This window comes from Platalea leucorodia, assembly GCF_965183815.1.
Source record: "Platalea leucorodia genome assembly, chromosome: 6".
NCBI lineage: Eukaryota > Metazoa > Chordata > Aves > Pelecaniformes > Threskiornithidae > Platalea > Platalea leucorodia.
In genome coordinates this window covers 57,448,462-57,469,664 of record NC_138828.1, presented here as the reverse complement: position 1 = coordinate 57,469,664, position 21,203 = coordinate 57,448,462, and the positions used below count along the sequence as shown (strand labels likewise).

At 35.1% G+C, this 21,203-nt stretch overlaps 1 protein-coding gene across 7 annotated transcripts in view; it reads right to left on the bottom strand.

Moving 5' to 3' along the window:
• FRYL (FRY like transcription coactivator) overlaps positions 1 to 21,203 on the bottom strand; it is a 182,920-nt gene that overhangs the window by 31,499 nt on the left and 130,218 nt on the right. For all 7 annotated transcript variants that reach the window (XR_014228520.1, XM_082315338.1, XM_082315339.1 and 4 more), the window contains 16 exons: positions 20,262 to 20,430; positions 18,851 to 18,935; positions 17,033 to 17,145; positions 14,642 to 14,792; positions 14,182 to 14,285; positions 13,444 to 13,629; positions 11,537 to 11,741; positions 10,462 to 10,583; positions 9,796 to 9,986; positions 8,996 to 9,090; positions 7,110 to 7,717; positions 6,371 to 6,468; positions 4,975 to 5,145; positions 3,835 to 3,975; positions 1,496 to 1,693; positions 79 to 240 (listed from right to left, as the gene is read on the bottom strand). Coding sequence is in view for 6 of the 7 variants with exons in the window: in XM_082315338.1 (XP_082171464.1) it covers positions 79 to 240; positions 1,496 to 1,693; positions 3,835 to 3,975; positions 4,975 to 5,145; positions 6,371 to 6,468; positions 7,110 to 7,717; positions 8,996 to 9,090; positions 9,796 to 9,986; positions 10,462 to 10,583; positions 11,537 to 11,741; positions 13,444 to 13,629; positions 14,182 to 14,285; positions 14,642 to 14,792; positions 17,033 to 17,145; positions 18,851 to 18,935; positions 20,262 to 20,430 (2,799 nt within the window). In the remaining variant the exon portion in view is untranslated. The remainder of the gene's footprint in view (positions 1 to 78; positions 241 to 1,495; positions 1,694 to 3,834; positions 3,976 to 4,974; positions 5,146 to 6,370; positions 6,469 to 7,109; positions 7,718 to 8,995; positions 9,091 to 9,795; positions 9,987 to 10,461; positions 10,584 to 11,536; positions 11,742 to 13,443; positions 13,630 to 14,181; positions 14,286 to 14,641; positions 14,793 to 17,032; positions 17,146 to 18,850; positions 18,936 to 20,261; positions 20,431 to 21,203) is intronic.

Genomic DNA, 21,203 nt, shown 5'->3' with positions numbered 1-21,203 from the left:
TACATTTCAACAAATTTTTTTATACATTCATAAACACTGTCCATAATACACGTATAATGTGCTTGAGACACCATGTACCTGAGATAGTTGTGGTCTCTTCCAGCTGACAGGAACTAATGCATTTGAATTGGAGCCTGACGAAGTTGAAGAAGTGCTCCGGGTGACAGCAATGACTTTTGGCTTCCCATTTCTACCAGCTGCGCTATGTTGATCACCATACTTATTCCCAATAATGGGTGTCTATCAAAGACAACAAATACTTTCTTAAAATTCAAATCCATATTAGTGAAGACTACACATTTGATTTCAGAATTTAGTATTATATAAAATGTAGGAGGGTTCGTCAGTTTGTTTGTTTTTAAGCTTTCTATGAAGCCCATGCTTAATCCACTGAGCATCGGTACACTGGCAAATACAGAGCTTAATACTTCTACTCCACGCAGCAGATTGCCATTCTGCTGACCTGTGTTTTTTTGAATTATGCAAGTTTTATGCTGACAATCCAGTTAAATTTTTTAAACATGCTTTAAAAACAGTTGTGTTCTAAGTTTAAAAGATGCAAAACTTTTCTATAGAATCATTCACAGACATAAACAACTTGTTTTCACAGACCAGCAACTGCACTAACACACACACACACACACACTTCTGAAAACCGAAGATCAAATTCAGCTGTTCTGACAGCAAATGCTATTCCAATGAACTCTATGGGAATTCTCCTCGTCTCTCAGTTATCTGCATCCACTGAGATTTCCAATAAGGAATTCACCTACCAATTTAAGTAACGCTCCTAAGGCATCTATATCTCCAGTCTTTATCTAGGGTCAGCTTCAACCAGGAACCCTTATTTTTGACTACTTCTAAAGTTTCTACAGTTTTCACATCCCCATATTACACTGCAGTCATTTAGCTATGCTCCCCTTTTCAGACACAGAATTAGTATCAGCTGTATTAATATATTATTTTCAGTTCTAATGAACCGTAATGAGGGGTAGGGGTGTTGTTTTTAACTACAGGAAGTCTTTCTCCAGTTGTGTCCACCTCACACTGAGGTTCCTATATTCCTGCTCGCTCCTCTAAATTTCCTCCCCCTTCCAAAGTCACGCCAATACCGCAGTACATGGTTTTAATCCTCTCAGCCCTTGAATGCACAACCATTCATTTGATGAAAGCCGGGAACGTCCAGCTGCAAGCAGCAGCCAGCTGCATTAGCCTGGTCTCTGACACAGCTGAAATATCCTTGAGAATAATCCTATTGACTTTTAGTAATTAACTCTCCAGACATTCAAAGGAGGAAAAAGGCAAAAACAGAACATAACAGAATTTGAAGTTTAGCTTTCAGTATGACTCTAATTACATGTATGTAAAACTTCAACATCTGTCATTCTTAAAAATTATATTTATTTTAAAACATATAAATGCAGAAGGCTAACAGAAAACAAATGTGAGTTTGCAACAGAAAGTCTTTATTGCATTGTAATTTAAATATAATTACCTCTGATATATCAAAATGAAAATCTAACGTCTTCCCAGGCAGCTCCTTGGAGACATTATTAAAAATTTTCGTGAAAGAGATTTCAGGAGAACCTATGTCACCTCCATAAGACTTTGGAATATCATTGGGTACAACAAGGCTTGCTGATCGAGACACCACCAGTTTCAGAATATTAAGGGCTTCCTTCCAATATGGACTCTGAAGAGAACGTACACAAATCACAAAACAATCGCTTCAAACAAGACAGCCATTTTTAACGTACGGTAGGATTTTACACCGATCCATTGCAAGATTCTCAAAACCAAAAGTTCTAATCTTCGACACACGGCTGCAGGGTGCTAGCAGGGGTGGGCAGCTTTGGACCCTGAAGTGCCGGGAAGGCAGCGGCAAGGCACCAGGTCATCCCACAGTGGGCGGTCAGGTCCAGCCAGGCCGGCTCACCAACTCCAGGTCACAGTGCCAGCCGCACCAGATCCTGTACCTCGCTCCCTGTATTTTACCATTGTCTGAAGCATCTGCCCTTCATGCCCCAGAAGATAAAAACTGAAAGCATTTAAAAGCAAAACAACTTTCGCCTCCTGGCATCTTTAATTATTTTACACTTACGGGCAGAGTAAACTGAATTTGAAACAGACAAAAATATTTTGTGCTTTATATTTCCTCACACATTTCAAAGATCTTAATAAAAAAAAAGTAAAAATATTTATGAGGTTTTTATATAGCGCCAAACCGATGGAGTGCTTAAGAAAGCCAGGGCAAAAGTATGAGAACACAATTGGTGGAGCCTGAGTTAAGTGCACTCTCCTTAAAAAGATGATTACGGTAATGTAAATAATTCAGCAGTTTCAACTACAGAGATTGTGGAGTGGATCACAGGAGAGACTTACACCAAAAGCAGCACTTTGGCAGGGTTAAGATTTACACTCCTGAAAATGTTAGGATTCTACCTGAAACTTAAATCTTCCCGTTTTTTAAATTAGCAGGATGTCGGGGTTTGGGTTTTTTTTTTTTTTTTGGTCTTTTTTTAATTAGGATGTCATGTCTGTTAAAATATTTTTTTTAATTGCATTAAAAAAAATAAACACCACTTTCTAGGCTCTAAGTAGTATATGCTTCTTTGTAGGTAATGAGTCTTCAACAATCTCCTGAATTTCTGTGCATCATAAACATAAAAAAAGTAGTCTCAAACTTGAACCATCCTGTAGCAACTTAAATTTATTAAGATGCATTGTGATTGCAGAGGATTTAAAAAAAAAAAAATCAGCTTAGTAGCACCACATTTAAAGAAGATGTTCATTTATGACATCTTTTGTCATCTATAGTAACATGTTTTATCGTATCAAAAATACATAGGCTTCTCTGGAATAATTTTTTGCTAGTACCATTATTTTGATAGCTAACATCTTCTAATTAAGATTACATTCCATGGTAGTGCGGGCTTGCATAGAAAGCTCAGATAAAGGCTAGAGGCGAAGCAAGCAGCTGTCAGGCCATGAAAACTATAGTTATGCTAATCATTCCATTTTGTGTAATGCACTCTGACAGCAGCACAATATCTAAAGTACATATCCATCAATAACAAAACATCCAGGAACACTACTTTTCCTGGTTAATTACGATTAAACCATTTGACTGAAATACATTTGGCAATAATGGAATTCAGGAAAAAAGGGGCAGGGGAGTGTGGGGGGGGAGAATGTTGTGCACTGAAATGGTCTTATGCTCCAGGCATTTTCATACAATCTTTCAGCAAGAAGCTAGACCTTCTTTCACAAAATAGATTTTCAGTAAATTGTGTTCCAAGTACAAAGGATCAAATTACCTGGGGCAAAACACTATTGTTCATCTTTCAGGGACTTTCTTTAATAAAAAATGCACTCAAATTCATTAAGGTGCACCTTAATGTTCCTCACAGATATATTAGTGAAAGTGATTTAAACATGCATTTGACTGTAAAACTTCCTTTTGAAAATATATACACTTAAATAAAACATTTGTGCAGTATTTCGCAGTAAACATTTCCTTATATTTTAATAGTTCAAGGATCATCTGCTGCAACTACATATGCAGAGTTGCCCACATCTGTAAACGGATGCGTATTCATCCAGGTAACTTGTCCCGCAAGATGTAAATCAAATTGGACAAATACATAAGCATATAATGAATTAAGTACGTAGGACAAAAAGTAAAATACTATGGAATCTGACTTTGAACAACTCTTTTTATATCTGAAATAAATTAATTCTCAAAAAAAACCCCCAAACCCCAAAACCAAAACAAAACAGTGTAATTTCACCACCACTTTGATAATAAGTAGAAAGGCTTTTCTGAGTACCTACCTGAACATATTTACCAATGACTTTTATGATTTCCAAATTAAACTGCTTCACTGGTGCTGTGGATAGGTCAATATGACTCAGAAGACTGTAAATGATCTGCAGTAAGGACTGTTGCATACTGGATAACCCTTTCTCTAACAGCTAAAAAAAAAGTTTTAAAAAATACAGAATTTAATTAGGGCCTTTAATGGTAGCAAAAAGTGAAAACAATCATTAAAATATAGTTAACTTCCATACATATTTATTTTTCCCTTCAAGAAACTTAAGTGTACCACTTCATGATTCTCAAAATTTTATTTTGGCACTAAAAAAAAGTAATGCAACAGAACAACGTTCTCTGTCCTAATTCACTTTTTTCTCCTGAATTTTGACATGTTAGCACAGATCTAAAGCACCTAAAAATAAAATACTTCTCACTAAATAAACATGTTCATACAAATTCAAAATCTCAAAGCTACATGAAAAACAATTACGTCTACGCCTTAAAGAAGGCTAGTATACACAAGCTTACAAAAAAGGAAATATAAATTCATTCATGAAAACGTAATAATATTTAAAATAATATCTTCATCAATTTGTAGTGATATACTTCAAGGACAAGCTCTACAAGCTTTTCACACAAGGTACTTCTTCAAAGGTAATAACAGTTTTCCTGTATGAATGGCTGGCAGAATTATATACTGAATTCTATAATTGAAATGATCTTTGGTTATATACTGTGCAATACTTAAAATTGAACTTTGAAATTAGTTTTCAGGTTGTGATAAGGACATCTTTAAATGTGTATCTGGCTATAAAAGGTTTCTTAAAATTTGCACTGAGTATATTTTGCTAAAGCCAAGAGTGTGTGCATTTTATTCATGCAGAATGGAATATAAATATCTATTACAAAACACTACTATCATAAAAAGGGATGTTTTATTAGAGGGATTATTATTTCAAGGCACATTTCAATTGTTGCACTTCAAAATGGCAGTAGTCATCCCTTTTCTATATCCTAGAACGTTTTATTATTATTTTCCCATTGTGGAAGATGGGCTTTTCCCCCCCTATATTCAGAATCACGAAAAACTGGCAATGAGTAAATGTAACGTTGATCACAGATTGTCAACATGAGATATGCTTTTATTAAAAATTTACCTCTGCAAGGTAAGTTACGAGGTTAAATGTGGCATCTGAGAAAGAGTCATGCAAGTATCTACACACTACGTTAATCCAGTTAGAACAGTCTCTGGAATAACTGTGTGTACTGTATAAACTCATCATATGAGCCAGATTGGCAAGAGTTGGTGATTTCTCCTCTGCACAAACCTGAAAAGCAAAAAGCCTGTTTAATTATATTAGAAATGACAAATTTCTAACCTAAGCATTCACAACTCATTATGCACTTTTCCCAGATTTCACTCTATTTCCCAATAACTGAAATCAAACTAATCATACAAGCAACATATACAGTTTCTGTTGAATTTTGGAGCCTGGCACTTCACTAAAAAAAATAGTAGAGAGAATTAGCTAAGAGACTTAAACTGCTTTTACAAATAAATAAATGAATGCATCAGGTATAAATAACAAAAATTTAGCTCCATGTTCCTGAATGGGCAACTGCACTCGGTAGGCATTCATAAGCCTTGACCTGTCTCTCCTTTTTCTTTTAAGCCTAGATCAGCCCTTGTCTACTAGGCTTGCATTTATCAGAGCTACAAGGGCTTTTATTTGGGAAGGCAGTAGTATCTGCAATAGTGGTAGCGTAGCATTGATGCTACAAGTTTACCCACTACTCATACCAAACTTAGTTTAACTAGTGCCCCTAGCCAGTAGTGCATGTACTTAAGGGACAACAGTAATTTTTGGATTTGCATCAGGCATGTACTCCTTTCAGGTGGCCTGCACACAGTTAAGTGATTTACATATCACAGTTTGGGAAGCCAGAGGGCTATGACTGCATCTCCTATGACAGACAGCACTTTCTTATTCCCCTTTCCACATTCTTCCTTAAAATGCAGGCTGTCAGGGCAGCGTACCACCAGGCTGGCTGGAGATTGCTGGTGTGTACCATGTACTGCTTTAAGACACTGCAGTTCAGAAATATTCCATGGTTAATCACTGTGCACAAGTAATAGAAAGAACATAGTACCTTCTCTTCTCTACCCACCAGTCCAAAAGGTAAGGATCACTTCCTTATCATAAGTTAATTAAGCAGTGTGCTTAAAAATTGTTTAAGTTTATATTCAAAATTACAAGCTGCAAAATCAGACAAGTAAGAAAAAGTAACTGATATCATTAATAACTTTGTTCTTTACATCTAAAGTTTGTAGAATAAGCAAAATATGTTTTTTCATTGACAAAGGGAAACTCAGGGGTTGATATGAAGACCAATTATATAAATCAGGACTGGATCACATCTTTAAATATAACTTTTTATAGTTATTTGTGTGAGACTATTAGAATCACGTTAAAGTATTGCATAAGGGAACAGAAAAATACAGCAATGCAGGTAATAAACTCCTGGATACTCGCCAAACATCGTTTTACATACCTTTGCTATCCTGTCAGCCGTTTCTTTACAGAACTGAGTTGGGTTATCAAAATGTTGGATCAGATGAGGAAGTAGGCACAAGATGTTTAAAGGAAATCCTAAACATATACATAAACACAGTTACACGAGCCCTAATGTTTTTAATATAACTTCACTTAATGGGGAGTTATGTGAGCATATAACAGCTTTATGGTATTTAATAACCCTTAGAGCATGATACACATATGTTCATACAGATATATAAATTTTATATACACACACACATGTACCTAAGTGCGTATGTATGTAGAAGGTATATAAACATATCTGTGTATAGGTATAGATATGCATAAGATGAAAATAAAATCATCACTGGATCAATTAAGCAAAACTATCATGAAACTGGATAGCTTTAGGCAGTACAGTCACACTGTTTCAAAAACGTGAAATGTTTGAAGTAGTACTAATTGAGCTATTTAGGACAAGATCATGAAAAATAATACATGTGCTCTTCAAACTTGCAAACAAGTTTAAAAGTAAGTTAATAGTCAATACATGAAGCTTTTGTGCAGTATTTCTTGGCAGATAATCATAGTCTGTAATGTATTCCCACTATCTAGCACTGTAATATTGACAACTGCAAAAAGCATTTAACTGAAGGGTGTTTTTAAAAGGTAAATGCATAATCACTACTGATTTTGATTACACTTAATTTGATGAAAAAATATATTTTCATTACATATACAGTTACTAAAGATACCTGCTATCTGAGAAGGATCCACCAAAGCATGCCTGGAAATTGTGATGAGTTTACTGAGGAGATGAACTGTCATTTCTTGCGTAGATGCTGAAGTAAAGCCTTTTAGGAAAAGCTGCTGAAGGCCTGGAAAGTTATTCCATTTCAATTTATTCTGCACATTTTCTATCTTTTCCCGACTCTCTGATTTATCCAGAGGCAAGTGAATAAGCAGTTTGTTGAGTAGCTTGAGAGCCAAAAGGTATTCATACTCATAATCTGACTCTAGCAACGAAGCTGCAATCCAAAATATGGTGGCCATCAAGTTGACAGGGTCAGTAGTGGGCTGCACATCATACATCCCTCCCTCTCTCAGGGAGGAAAGGCTTCTAGTCCTTGCCAAACTGCCACCGTGATTTATCCTTCCATCCATTATATCCAGTGTGTTGCTCCGTCGACGGTCGCCTCTCCGCTCACTGATTAAATTCAGTCTCAAAGAATTACTCCTTATATTGCTGTAGTATCCCAAACAACTGCCACTATTAATGGGACTTGTGCTTAGATTTATCTGTCCAGTGCTTTTCCTATTAGCTGCATACTTGTTTCCCATTACAGAATCATGGTATGAGGTTCTAAAATAAAAATCAATATTACATATTATTCCATGCAAAATACTTCAATAACATACAGTTTAGGAAAAGGGAAGAAAGAAAAAAGATTTGACGCTAATCACATATATACACACAGAGTGAATACTCTGCTTCATCATCAGAAGAGTACTATAATATATGAAAATACAGAATTTCTATGTATATTACTAAAATATCCTTACAGCATAAGGACAAGACTGTAGCATCCCATTATCTCTGCTACCAAATCTATTTGTTACAATCCCAGAATAGCAAAATAATTATGTAACAATTCAGTAAAATGAGGAAAAGTAGCTTATAGCATGTAAAAGATTATCTGTCAATGAAGATCTAGCATTTCAGCTTACTTATAGATGTGATAAAGGTAGAGAAGTGAATGAATCAATAAATGAAATTATTTACTTATATTTATCTGAATTATCTGTCCTAGAAAAACAACACCTTCCAGTTCTGACACTGACAAATTAAGGATATTCCTAGAAATCTCAACATTTTCAAAAACTTTGCCATGAAGACAAACAAATAAAGATGTCTGTACTTTTAGAGAGATTTTTTTTTTTCAGTTTGATAAAAAGTCATTGAGCTAACCACTCAGACTGTAATGAGACACACAAATGACTCAGACTGTTCACACTTACACTTCTCTCATATATGGACAACAAATCTGAGGCCTAAGACAGACTAGCATTTGCTGTAACTGAAGAAATTTCTTCTGTATTAACACTGGAATAGAAGTATTTATTGCAGTACAGGAGTTTTCATCTGTGAACCTTAAATTATCTTATATTACCTTTTAAAGATCGGTGCTATTACCTTCATTATACAAAATGGGAAAACATTACACTCCCCCCAAAATTACACTATAAATCACGGTCAGTAGGGCCTGATTAAAAAAAAAAGTTCTAAATGCACTCAGTGCCTTTATTTATGAGAAGTTCCAGAAGAACTGACAGCATTTCAGAATTGAGCCATAAGCAACACCTTGAACACCTTTTTTTTTTTTTTTTTTTTTTAAAAAAATTGGACCCAACGGGGTAACTTGGAAAGGTAGCAGACATTTCTTTTCAGAAAATCTAGATTCTTATGAGTTTTGCTTGAGGCAGAATGATAAAAACATAAAAGAGCAAGCAATTTTGCTATTAGGATACAACTGTTCTGCACGGACAACAAGAAATTATTTCATTACATTTGTAATACAGATCTTTAATAGTTCAAATGAATAAAAATGTGTAACATAGTTTGACTGATAAAAGAACTTACTGAGAAAGGGCAGATAGCAGATCATAATGCTTCATCGTTTCAGCCAACGTATCAATAGCAGACTCTAAGGTCAGAAGAAGTTCTATGACAAAACCCTGGGGAAAGCCACAGGTCATTATAAATTATGCAATATGCACAAGGAAGATCACAGAAAATCTACTGAGTAGTGATACAAAAATATAAAATCAGTATCGGTAACTAAAGTATTATTTCCTGCTTCAATTAGAACACAACCCTGATGAGACAGCTCAAATTAGCAGCATAGATTGAAGACAGAAAAAAAAAATATTTCTAAATATTCACAAAATTAATTCTGGTTTGCATTATTTTTAAGGATTGACTCAAGGATGGAGTCATTTAGACTCTCATTTTGCAATATTAAAAGATTACACCTGCTTCTTTAGATGTACAATAACACTAAGTTGGATGCTTGTTTACACTTTATCAGGTTAAGTTCTTAATAAAAGAAAACCTAAATTATTTTTTATATGGCTGATCTCAGAATTCTCTAACTTGAAAGAGAAGGTGTTTTTAGGAAACAGATGTATCAAACTCTTCAGAGAGTTCCTATTGCTGTAGAAGAGAATGCGCACAGCTCATCTTTTCATCATTTCATTAGGTGAAGATTCAGAAGTGTCATGATTAAAACTGTTTTGATATTTGAAATATCTTTATTTAAAAACAAAAAGCAGCTGAATAAAAAAATGCTTTTAAATTTTACTGACATTAAAACAATAATGCAGGTATGTCATTTAGGCAAACTTAGCTTTCTAATAAAGTGGGGGGGAAACTTCAAATACCTGAGCTTCTTCTCCTGCATCTCCAACAGTTTCTACTAGTCTGGAGAGAACATCAGAAAGTGTAGATGCAGTAAGAGGCTGCTTCAGAGCCCTGAAAATCTGAAAGGATCTCCCAGCATAATGTCGAGAGGAGCACGAAAGCGCAGTTTGCAAAGCAACTTCACTGAGACGGTGTTCCAGCTGAAATCCTCCTATAAAAGCAAATAAATACTCAAGCAACACAATGCTTTATTAAAAAAAACCAAAAGCACTTGAATTTAAGAAAGTTACCAAAGTCATCCCTAACTTTAAAATACTATCATCATCTACATTTTTCTCAGGGAGTATTACTCTCAAAAATCTCTCCAGGCATATGAACTTGTATACCATAATACTTAACACTGGAGAGACTTGTAGAGAATAAAACATTTATGATTTGAAGAGTGAGTGTCGACAATAAATTAATAAGATATTTTATCTCATTCCTGAAAGATTGTATTTAAATCTGCTGTAATAGAAACATGAACTGAAGTGTGCAACGCACAAGAAAAATCGATTATTTAGAAGCAGTAAACAAACACCCAGAGTGATTTTACAGATCATCTGTAAAATTACAGGCATTCAAAAAAATTCATTTAGTTTGCAGACTTGAACAATCTATCACGCATTGACTGTTTTCTAACATACCTGAGCTAGACTGTTTAAATATAGATACCACATGCTTTAAAAACACAGTTAACTGTTCAGCACTCTTTATGTTAGGGTTCTTGGCCGAAACATCTTCATGATTCCAAAGTGGCCCTCTTTTCCTAAAAATATAAAAACAGAGTAAACATAACAGAATATAAAACATAGCTTTTTTCATTAATATTATTTAAATATTAAACTTAAGGTTAACTGCAAAAGAATCTAATACCTACCACATAAAAGAAACCATTTACAACTGCAGACACAAACTGGAAGGAAGTTTGACAACTGTCCAATATTGTACAACAATATACAAGAAGTTAAGACAAGGTGAGAAGCAATGTATCTGATCCAACAGCAGAAGTTTAGGAAAAGATGTTCTCTGTTAGATAATATTTAGTTATCTAACAAAGAACCAGTACAACTAACACCGTTACACACTTCTTAAAACAATCTCCTTTCTTCCCATTTTTGTCACATCAATGCACCTCACTATTCTAAATTTGGGCTGATGTAACGTTTTTTTTTTGTTGGCATAATTAATCAAAAGCTTTGAGAAACAAGTGGGATTTCAGATTTACCCAAACCTGAAAGCTTTATATAAACTATCATACCAACTGCAAAAGTGTTGCTTGTTTTACGGATATTCTTTGCCACTAATTCATATTTTCTTAATAGCCAGCTCTCTACTATTAGGCAATCTGTAAACACACAAATCTTGCAGCTCTCTAATCATCTTTATGTATTCCAGCCCTAATCCTTTAGTATGGGAATCCTTTAGGTGGAAAAGGGAACTCTATAAACTGTGTGGCAAGCAAAGATAAAAGACCTGTGCAGAACATGGCAAAAGACTTCTAAACACTCAGGACATGCAAGGGGGGCCAAAATTCTCTGAAATTGTTGGAAAGTTAGAGTTGTTCATAGGCTGTATCACATAAAGACACTTCAGGATTAAACTATCTCTTACTGGTGATAAAACAGAGACAAAATTAGACAATGTGATGCTAAACAGTAAGGGTTTTGCCATATTTCCAAAAAATACATGTCTTGAAAAAAACGAAAATTGAAATCTTACCTTGAGGTAATAAATTCTATGAGCGTTTTCACTTTTTCATCCTGCTCTACTGAAATGTCAACCTCATTGAGGATTGTGGTGTGCAGATGAGAAATGGCAGCACTTGTATTTCCTAAACTGATGCTAGAAGAGGTAGAACTTGAACTAAGCCCTGAGTCTGTCATTGGGGAGGGCTGGTAATCAGGTATAAAATCATGAACACCCGCTGAAATAAAAACAATATTATTATGAGCTGTTGACTGTTAATATTAAATACATAAAAAGAAAAAACAGCCCTCTAAAAATCTGTAATTTAGCAAACATAATGAGAATAATTTCATGGATGCAATAATTTCAATGAAATCAACAAGTCTGATATACGCAAAGTCTTTGCCTGACTGGACCCTTAATAAGGAACTGCTAGATCCCTCTTTAAAACCACTGTATTATGTTTGATTTTGTATTGGTAATACTATGAAATAACATTATCGGTCTCTGAGGCATCTTAATAAGTTGAGACAAATGATATAAACTACTTCCTAATAACGTGCATGTAATTTTTTTTTTAAAACTCAGTCCCAGCGTAACTGATAGCACTTTAAATCAGTGAACACGAAGTATTAACTAGTGAATCAATTCTAAGCAGAGCCTCTCTGGCTGCACAAAGTTTCTCTGAAGATAACTTAATCTTGCTGTTGTAAGATTTTTCTCTCCATGTAAAGAATTATGCGGCAATAAAATACAAGTGTGGTAACTCCTCACATTACACCTGTATCTACCTATGAGGTGCCAGGAGAAAGTAAACTGGCAAGGAAAAGAGAGTCATGAATCTTTTACTGTAACAACTGTACATAAGTTTGAGACTCACTGACATCCACCACAAATTTTCACTCTACAGAGCTGGATTATTAGCTGGTTCAAATAAAATCAGTTTATCTGACCTTGTGCTATGCATGCATACCTATAATCACCTTATCTTAATCCCCAGCTGGAAATGTTTTATGCTGATCTCATTCTAGTTTCTATCAGACATTTTTGTTTCAATAATAGCAAAATACTGTGTCACGTTTAGACGCTTTTACTCAAAACTGCAAAGATTAGGAATGGAACGGTTTTTATAGGTCACCATAGAGATGCATTGGTAAAATTCTGTGAATATGTTTACATAAAGGAATTCCTCCACTATGCCCACTTTTTAATTCCTCATTGCCATGAATATCAAATTCAGGAAACAGATGAATATTTTCAGTTAGTGACAAAACCACATCTGATGTGAACAAAACGAACAGATTGTACAGCAATATGCTGCCACCTACTGAAATAATACGAAATACTAGGTTTCAACAAAATGAACTATTTCACATTTCCTTAAAAGCTACAATAGGCTCATACCATCAAAATATTACTTTCGTAAAGGTATATATATAGAACATGTAATTTCCTAATAATTTCCTAATTAATTTCCTAATATTGTAATGTTAAGGTAAATGTTAAAAGGTAGTATTGCAAAAGAGTATTGAACTGAATTGAGCTTATTAAACAGTGCAATTACAACTGACAGAAGTCAGAAATTTAAAGCTGCTATAAACAAGTGAGAGATATATCTTCTTGGTTTTTATTTTCAAGTGGATCATAAAAACTGCTGCATTACAGATCCAAAACATAGAGCTCCCTCTCTGTGGTTTCCACTATTATTTAATCATTCAACTGTGCTCCCAACTCTGATGACTGGGCACAAAGTGGTAATTGTGAACTGTCTTCATTTGGCTTAATTAAAATACATTTTAACCAGTTAGACAGAGCTGAAACAAAATACATTTTAATGCCAAGGGCTCAGGAAAATAGAACACAAAATAACACAAATTTTAATAATGCCTGGAAGAAAAGATACCTTTCCATGTCATTTTAGCAAGCAACACTTAGCATACCTGTGAAAGTATAATCTAAATGGGTAGTCTGTTTGACAGTAAGCACCCTGGACTCATTGAACTCTCTGTTTCTGAGCAGGACAGAAGCAACAGACTGGACATTACTGCCAGATCCCATCACTATCAGCAGATGCAAAAGCAGTCGTTTACAATGCTCATAGACTTCAGGGTGACAGTGGTCAAAACCTAACATAAAGGAAAAAAGGAAAAGCTTTATTAAACTCAAAGGGCACACTGAATTCAATTATTAAAAAACCAGCAGTATTCAAACTGTGTGTTATATTTTACCAAATAATAGATACATAATTCTCTAAGTAACTGATGTTTTGTAAAACCAAAAGCATGTTTTGTAAAACCAAAAGCATACAGTTTAACACACATTAATATATCCTTCTGTTTCTCACATAACAGTAAGAACTTAAATGTGCTCTGTATGAAAACTACTACATAGAGAAACAGAAAGAAAAAATTTGAATTTTACTGTGTCTTCTACAAGGACAAAGAGATAAAAGTGGCTCCAACAGAAAATGCCTTCAAATGACTCCAAAAACCTCTTAATTATATTCATATTAATCAGGCTGAAAAGATATTTAGTTGAATTTTTTAAAATATTGTAAATATTAACAAATTAATGAGATTTCAACACAATGGCAAACATTAATTTAAATGAGGAAAAGAACAGTTACATAAATAGCTACAATTCCTCAGTTAGAAATATTTCTTTAAGAATTTAGTTACCTATAAAAATTGCATGAAGCAAAAGATGCAAATATCCTCCCCATTCCACCTTTACACTGTGGTCAACTATCAAGTCAGTTAAAAGGATCACTGCTATGTTGCATCTAAAAACAAAAAAATAATTTGTTAGAAGAACATAATGTATGAACTTTAGAAAGAGCTGCAAATAGCTTAATATGCTACTAACCAGTACTCTCTAAGCCTATAAATGTGTAAAGTTGTATTAAGGGAAAAGATGAATGCTCACAGTGAAGACAGAAAAACTTTAGTCCTCCAGATTAAAAGGCTTAGAAATCTTAAAACTGCTAGAGCTGTGAGTAAAACCGCAGAAAATAAATCTGTCATCTTTATCTACTATCTTTAAATCTACTGCCTTTAATCTCCTATCTTTAAATTACTATATTTGTGTAATACAGATTAAAAAGTAATGAATTGCCATCAGCATTGTTACAACAGTTACCTGTGAAGAGACATCCCTGGAGGAGAGGTTTCAGGCAAGTAATCCACCAACGGTGACCAACAACCTCCAGTAGGTGGAAAAGGTAGAGGCTCTCCTTGATTGTGCTCCATCACCTTCAACCGCCAGTTTGAATACAGAGGCATTGAATCACCTACCACAACAGATAATTAAACCAGAAAAAAAAAAAAAAAATAATACGTTTCTGTAGTATACAGTCTTCTAAAGAAATATTTTTAAATTCTTGAAAAGCTGAGATCTGGGAGGATGGGAGGGGGAACTAGCCATAAACAGCAGTAGTTGGACACAGTTTAAAAAAAAAAAAAAAAAGTGGTTATTTCTTTTAGCATAAGGATGATTCTACAGAAGCCACGCACATAACAGTAAGATTTTGTTGAATAGGTTCGTAAAAGCGATGGATGCTCATAGGGAACATGGATGCACATAAGGAAAAAAAGGCAAAGTGATCTAATACAGTTTCCTTGAATTTCAAACCTTACGTCAGATAGGGAGTTAAGGCTGGGTCCCAAGATCATACTGAACTCATTTTGAAGAGCTGCATTTCATTATAGGCTAAGGAAGTATTTCTCAAGAGCACCTCTTTATAGGTCTCACTAGCAAAAATCCACCACTTCTACGTGTCAGATAATGCCGGCCTGATATATGGGGTAATTCAGAACTTGCCACTTTTACAGCAGCGTAGCCCAATCCCGCTGCTTGACAAAAGTCACTGCTCAGAAAAATCAGTAAATTTCTCAAGAGAACACAGAAAGACATTTAGTTTTTGATTAAGCAAGCTTCAAAAGTGGAAGAAACACAGCAGCTATTTGGTATGAGAGTATACTGTGTTACACATCCAAAATATTTTTCTGTTTTTAAATGAGATGTCTTGGACTTCAGAACCATCAGTTAAGGCTAGAAACAAATAAGGGGACTGCCTCAACAGTTCAGTGGAAAATGACCACAACTGCGATATTGGACATCTCCCATCCCAGCAGTAACACTGGCACTGGCTGCCCAGAACCTGTTATTGACCTGAAGTTTAGCAGATCTGCATCAGCATGCCCAGCCTTAATAAGAAGCTCAGTAGAGGACATTATGTTCCACTATTCTGAGAGAGGCAATACGAACCACAAATTCACTCTAACCTTTATGGTCTGCACAGAATCAGTCATTAAGGAGTGCATAAGGACATCCTAATGGACTCTGTTGCTTCAATACAGCACAGGACACACTAGGTTCCATACTGATGTGCAACACTCAAAAGGCAGAAATTTACATCCTGCTGTTCAGTAGCACAAGAAAGGTAAGGAAAAGGCAGTACTGTATCATGTGCTGTACATATCATGTGCTGTCCCAAACAACTTACTGGCAGCAAAATCAACTGTCAATAAAAAACTGAGTGAAGATAGTCTGCGGGAGCACTATAACGATTTGGATCAGACTGAAATCTATCTGATAATCCTATGCAGGGTTAAAGTACAAAGTCATTTTAAATACTAACAGCTTGTTAGCTGAAACAAGAGTTTCAGTCAAATGAGTACTCGGACAAAGCATACAAAACACACTAATGTAACGCATCACTTACTGTCTGACCACTGTCCTCATTTTTGCCTGATTACATGACCTGTTTAGCTTTCCCTACTATTGTCACAATGACTTTGTATCTTAGGCACTGGTACAAAAGCAGCCACAGTTAATAAGCCTCCGTTAAAGAAAAGTCTCCAAAAGTATATGGAGTTTCAGGAGATTTCTACCTCTTTCCTTACCTTTGCACCTCAGAAATACCAGACCACAGATCACAAAAAATAATCCAAAACACATTTTCAAAACAACCTTGTAAATAAGAGGTACCCAACAGGATCCTTTTTCCCTGCTATATTTTGCTTTGCTATGGCTTCTCAGAAAGTTTTGTACCCTTTTCTTTAAACAGGCCAAGGACTGCTATCACTTAAAAGCACAATTACTTCTAATTTTCTACCTTTTTTTTTAACTTCTTTTCCATCATCTTTTTCCTCATTCATCTCCCTCCTGCTAATCTCTCTCCTGTTTCTTCTGCCTAACCATCTATCTATCTTTGGTGCTGGTACTGGCAAAGAAAATAGAGTAAAACTGCTTCATTTGGAAAGATGTTCATAACTCATTCCAGAGGACAAGGGAAGGAAAGAAAGTGTATTATCTTCCTTGCACATTCTATTGTAATCAAATGTATGCTAGACTTCAATAGCAGTACTAAGACAGAGGAATGTAAAAAAACCCCATATTTTATAATAGGTTTGTGCAAAAACCACTGATAATGCCTATTTCCTCAAGATCCACAACCTTCAGCAAAAGTATTAACTTGTCAAAATTTTGTTTTCTACCCATAGAAATATTTTTAAGTAAAAATATTACTTTTTTCCTCTTCATATGATCCTCCAGAGCTGCTGCTGTAGCGAGATTCTAGTCTGTGGTGCTGGCGGTTCAAATTACTGTTCAACCCGCTGTAGATGTCTAGATGTACATAACTGTAGGAACAAATAAAGCAGCATCAGTAACGGACGTTCTGTGACAAAAATTAATCAGGGTCTCTCAGTAAAACTGTATTTCAACAAAACTGTTATGCAAAAATATTTCCTCTTACAAGGACAACCAGTATGATGCCAAAGCATCTCAGCTGTATAAGACACACCTCCTGTAGCAATGCCAGATACGGGGATTCAAAGAGATAATCCACCATAGATTATATTTCTGTTAGATAATTTTCATTAACATTTAAGTATATTAAAATATTTGTTACCATTATACATAATTAAGTTCTTCTCACTCTTGAGCAAAATAATGAAAACCCTATTTGATCTGGCACAAACATATACCTATACACACACAGAGTCCAAGATCCTACTTTGCTAATCTGATAAACTATAAAGAAATCAGAGAAATTAGAGTGCTGAAAGAACAATTTCCAAGCCGTTTCTACATAGGTTTGTAAAATTCTCTCCTCCTGCCAAGTCCGAGATGTACATGGTATATCTTATCAAAAAGCACATACCCTGGGGAGGTGTTAGACAACCCTACAGCATATGCCAAAACTTGCAGAGACTTTCAAAACTGCCTTCATTACTTTACAAGTTTCTTCAGCTCCAGCCCCCATAGCAGCCAAATACTTGCTAGGCTGAATTCTGAATGACACCTCAGATTCCATAGTCTTATGTGACTTATTTTGAAACAGCCCCCCTGCCCCAATTTAATTGAAGTATTGGGGTTGTCTCTATCAATATATTTATTAATCTAACTATAGTGACATAATTATCCTAGGGAAGAAAAGAAGTGTCCAACTGGGAAATTATATTGGAAATATAATTACTAAGACTCTCAAACAAGTCATCACAAAATAAACTGGTTTGTGAATTTACCACATAGTAGCTACCCTACAGTAACAGCATGTCTGCACTTTTTTCTGTGCACACTTCTTCTTATGCTAATTATAGAATCCCTACTCCCTTCTCACTTTAAGGTTAGCTATCTCATATTTAACACAAAACAAGAGCATGCCCCCAGTCAGTTACTGCTGAGCTCCCAGTCCACACTCTGACTAAGTCCGTGTCAGCTGTTTGCTTTCCACACCCTCACACCGGTACCACTGTCTGGCAAATTTCTCCAAAAGACTGTTCTCAAGAAGCTCAAAAATTAGGGAGGGAGGCATCTGTTTTAAAGCTGGCTGCAAGGGATCTTGCCACAGGTACCAGGCATCCAAATGCCCTAACTGGGAGAATAAACCAGCTTTCAACACATGGGCACTGTTGTTTTCCAGTGAGCTAGGAAACCAATTTGCAAATTGGCTACATTACTAAACTAATAACATTTGCCTTTAATGTATCCACATCCATCTGCAGTATAATTTCTCTTATGTAAACATATACAATCCAGTGTAATAGTAGCTAATTTAGGCATCAATAAAAATATCGCTATAGCAATACAAAGCCTGACCTGGATTGGTCCCTTAATTTATTCAGTTTCCTCTACAGCTTTTTGAGTTCAAATTACAATTGAGGCTGCTACTGTTAATCCCAAATAGTATTCCAGGTCTGTTGCTTAAAACTTGTTAAAACTTACAATCATATATTTCCTGCAATGCAGACATACCTGGAGCCATTGAGATGCAAGTCTTTATAGTACCTACCAGAAATTCCTGTAATTCAACTAATAACTACTCTTCGTGGAGATACTTACTTCTCTTCAATATTGTCTTTTATATGTTTACTGTCAGGGTTGCCATCTGTGGGAGCTACCATTGTATTGCTACTAGAAGTGGTACCTGTGAATTATGGACAAAGAAAAAGATTGGTCAATAAAAAAGAAAAGCAGTCTTAAGCACTACACGATGACCCTTATTTACTTGTCCATACCAAGAGCCCTAACCAGGTTCACACTACAGCAACTCGCAAAAATACAAACTGAGCCATAGAAATTACTTCCACGTGCAAGAAAAAAATTGTTGTTTAGACTAAAAGATTCTGAGCTGCTACCATAATTTCACTAACTGGAAAAAATCAGAAGAATCCATTCCAGGAATCTCTGAGTCTTCAATGTAAATTAAGTAGAAAGGCTTGTTTTTGAAGCAGGATCTAGAGACCTAGTCATGTCTTTCCTGTATGCTATACCTCACAGTAATCTGTAAAATGTAGATGGACTTTGGTAGGCAGTTATTTCAAATCACAAACAGATTAGGGATTAAAACCTTCAGTGAGGCTTGCATCAATTTATTTTTAAGAGAGACTTGCAAGCATCACACTAAATAGATGACCACAATTGGAAATAATTTTGCATGCTCCCCACAGATTTTACTACTCTCAATTACACTGAAGTGCAAGAGCCCCAGATTTTTTTTTTCCTACTTGTTAAACACTTTCATGAACAACTATCAATGCATCCACCTTGTGATCCAGATAATACCTATGTGATAGGTCCAAGCTGCTTCATAACATTGACAGCTTTGCAGCACAAAAGCTAATTCCTTGCTTAGATACCCTCCCATTCATATCTTTTGTGGCTCACTTTGAAAGATGCTTCACCAAAACCAGACAGCTTTTCCCCACATTTCTCAGCATGTTCTTGGATTGAAGCATGAGGTTAACACTTTTTTTTAGTGGTTTTTTTTTTTTTTTTGATGATTGATCTATTGTTAATCGTTAATTATTTCTAAATAAATTCTCCTAAGTAAGTTCACTTAAATCCTCTTGAATAAATTCCTACAGGTGCAGCTTGTGTCTATGACAGAACTTAAAATATAACAACTTACATGGATTTAAACTTATATAAAATTTCCCAGTTGTTTGACTGAATTGACATAAAAACAATATAGTGAGTGTAAACAGTGCAAGATCTGAACACAGACAAAGTCTAACACACATGTTAGTATAAACCTGTGCCTTGTGAACCTATCAGATGTTCTTTAATGAGAACTCTGGGTACACCAAAAACTACAGGTCTTGTAAAACAAACTTTGTACCTTAAATTATTTTTAGAAACAGATCATTGTACTCCTATTGAATATTTACAGATGAACTCCAATATTATAACTGATTGATAACAGCATGTTGATCATTGACAATAATAAAAGTTTAAGTTAATAAATTCTCACCTGAAGTGACAGAGGGGATTTTGTAACTGGAAGTAATCCGGTAATACGGTGGATTATCCATATGGGTGACTCCTGAACTGACAGGATCTGTAAGCTGAAGTTCACTCACCAGCTCTTCTAGTAGTTGCATTGTTTTATCTCTACCCAAATAAACAATAACTTTCTTTACCTGCCATGAAAAAACAAGTATATGTATATAAAATAGTATGTACATAAATAAAATTCTTATTGCAGTGACTTGATTTAAAAAAAAAAAGGAAAATAAGAGATATGAATACTGCAACTTGTTACAATCAATATCTACCTGCACTGCAAATGAGAATACCTGAAACTTACTCTAGTTCTAAAAGCAAACAAAATTGCTTTCACAGCTGTCAACAGCAGCAAGCATTGGAAACATATCACAAGAGTAAGAAAATAAGTCTTCTGAGTTCAATAACAGTTATTTAAGAAGTAAAAGATTTTCTTACAAAGGTTTTAGCAACATCTGGGATCAACATTGGAGTGAATGTATTCTGATATAATTTCTTTTTGATACTTCACAGTTGTGTTCTACACTATTTCTTTTCCAGTAGGTATCATATTTTTCCTCATGTTATTCTGCAGTGCTCTCACATATGCTTTAACAAAAAATAAATTCGGTTTTGAGAGGGCTTGGGGTGGGGTTTTTTTGTTTTAATACGTGGTCATGTGAGAATAATCACGCTGTCCCTACATGGTGTGACAGGTGCTTTATTTTACTATATTATCTGTCTGCTTTTTAGGACTATCCTAAATTATAGCATGGGAAAAAATATTTAATTCCTAAAACGCCTGAGGTCTTTATATACTCTGATAAGAATAAACACCTAACTATAACAATATTTTATTAAGCATATAGTAATTAAGGATTCTCCACTACATCTTACTTCATCAAAATAATCCTGGTCACTGCTAAGCAGC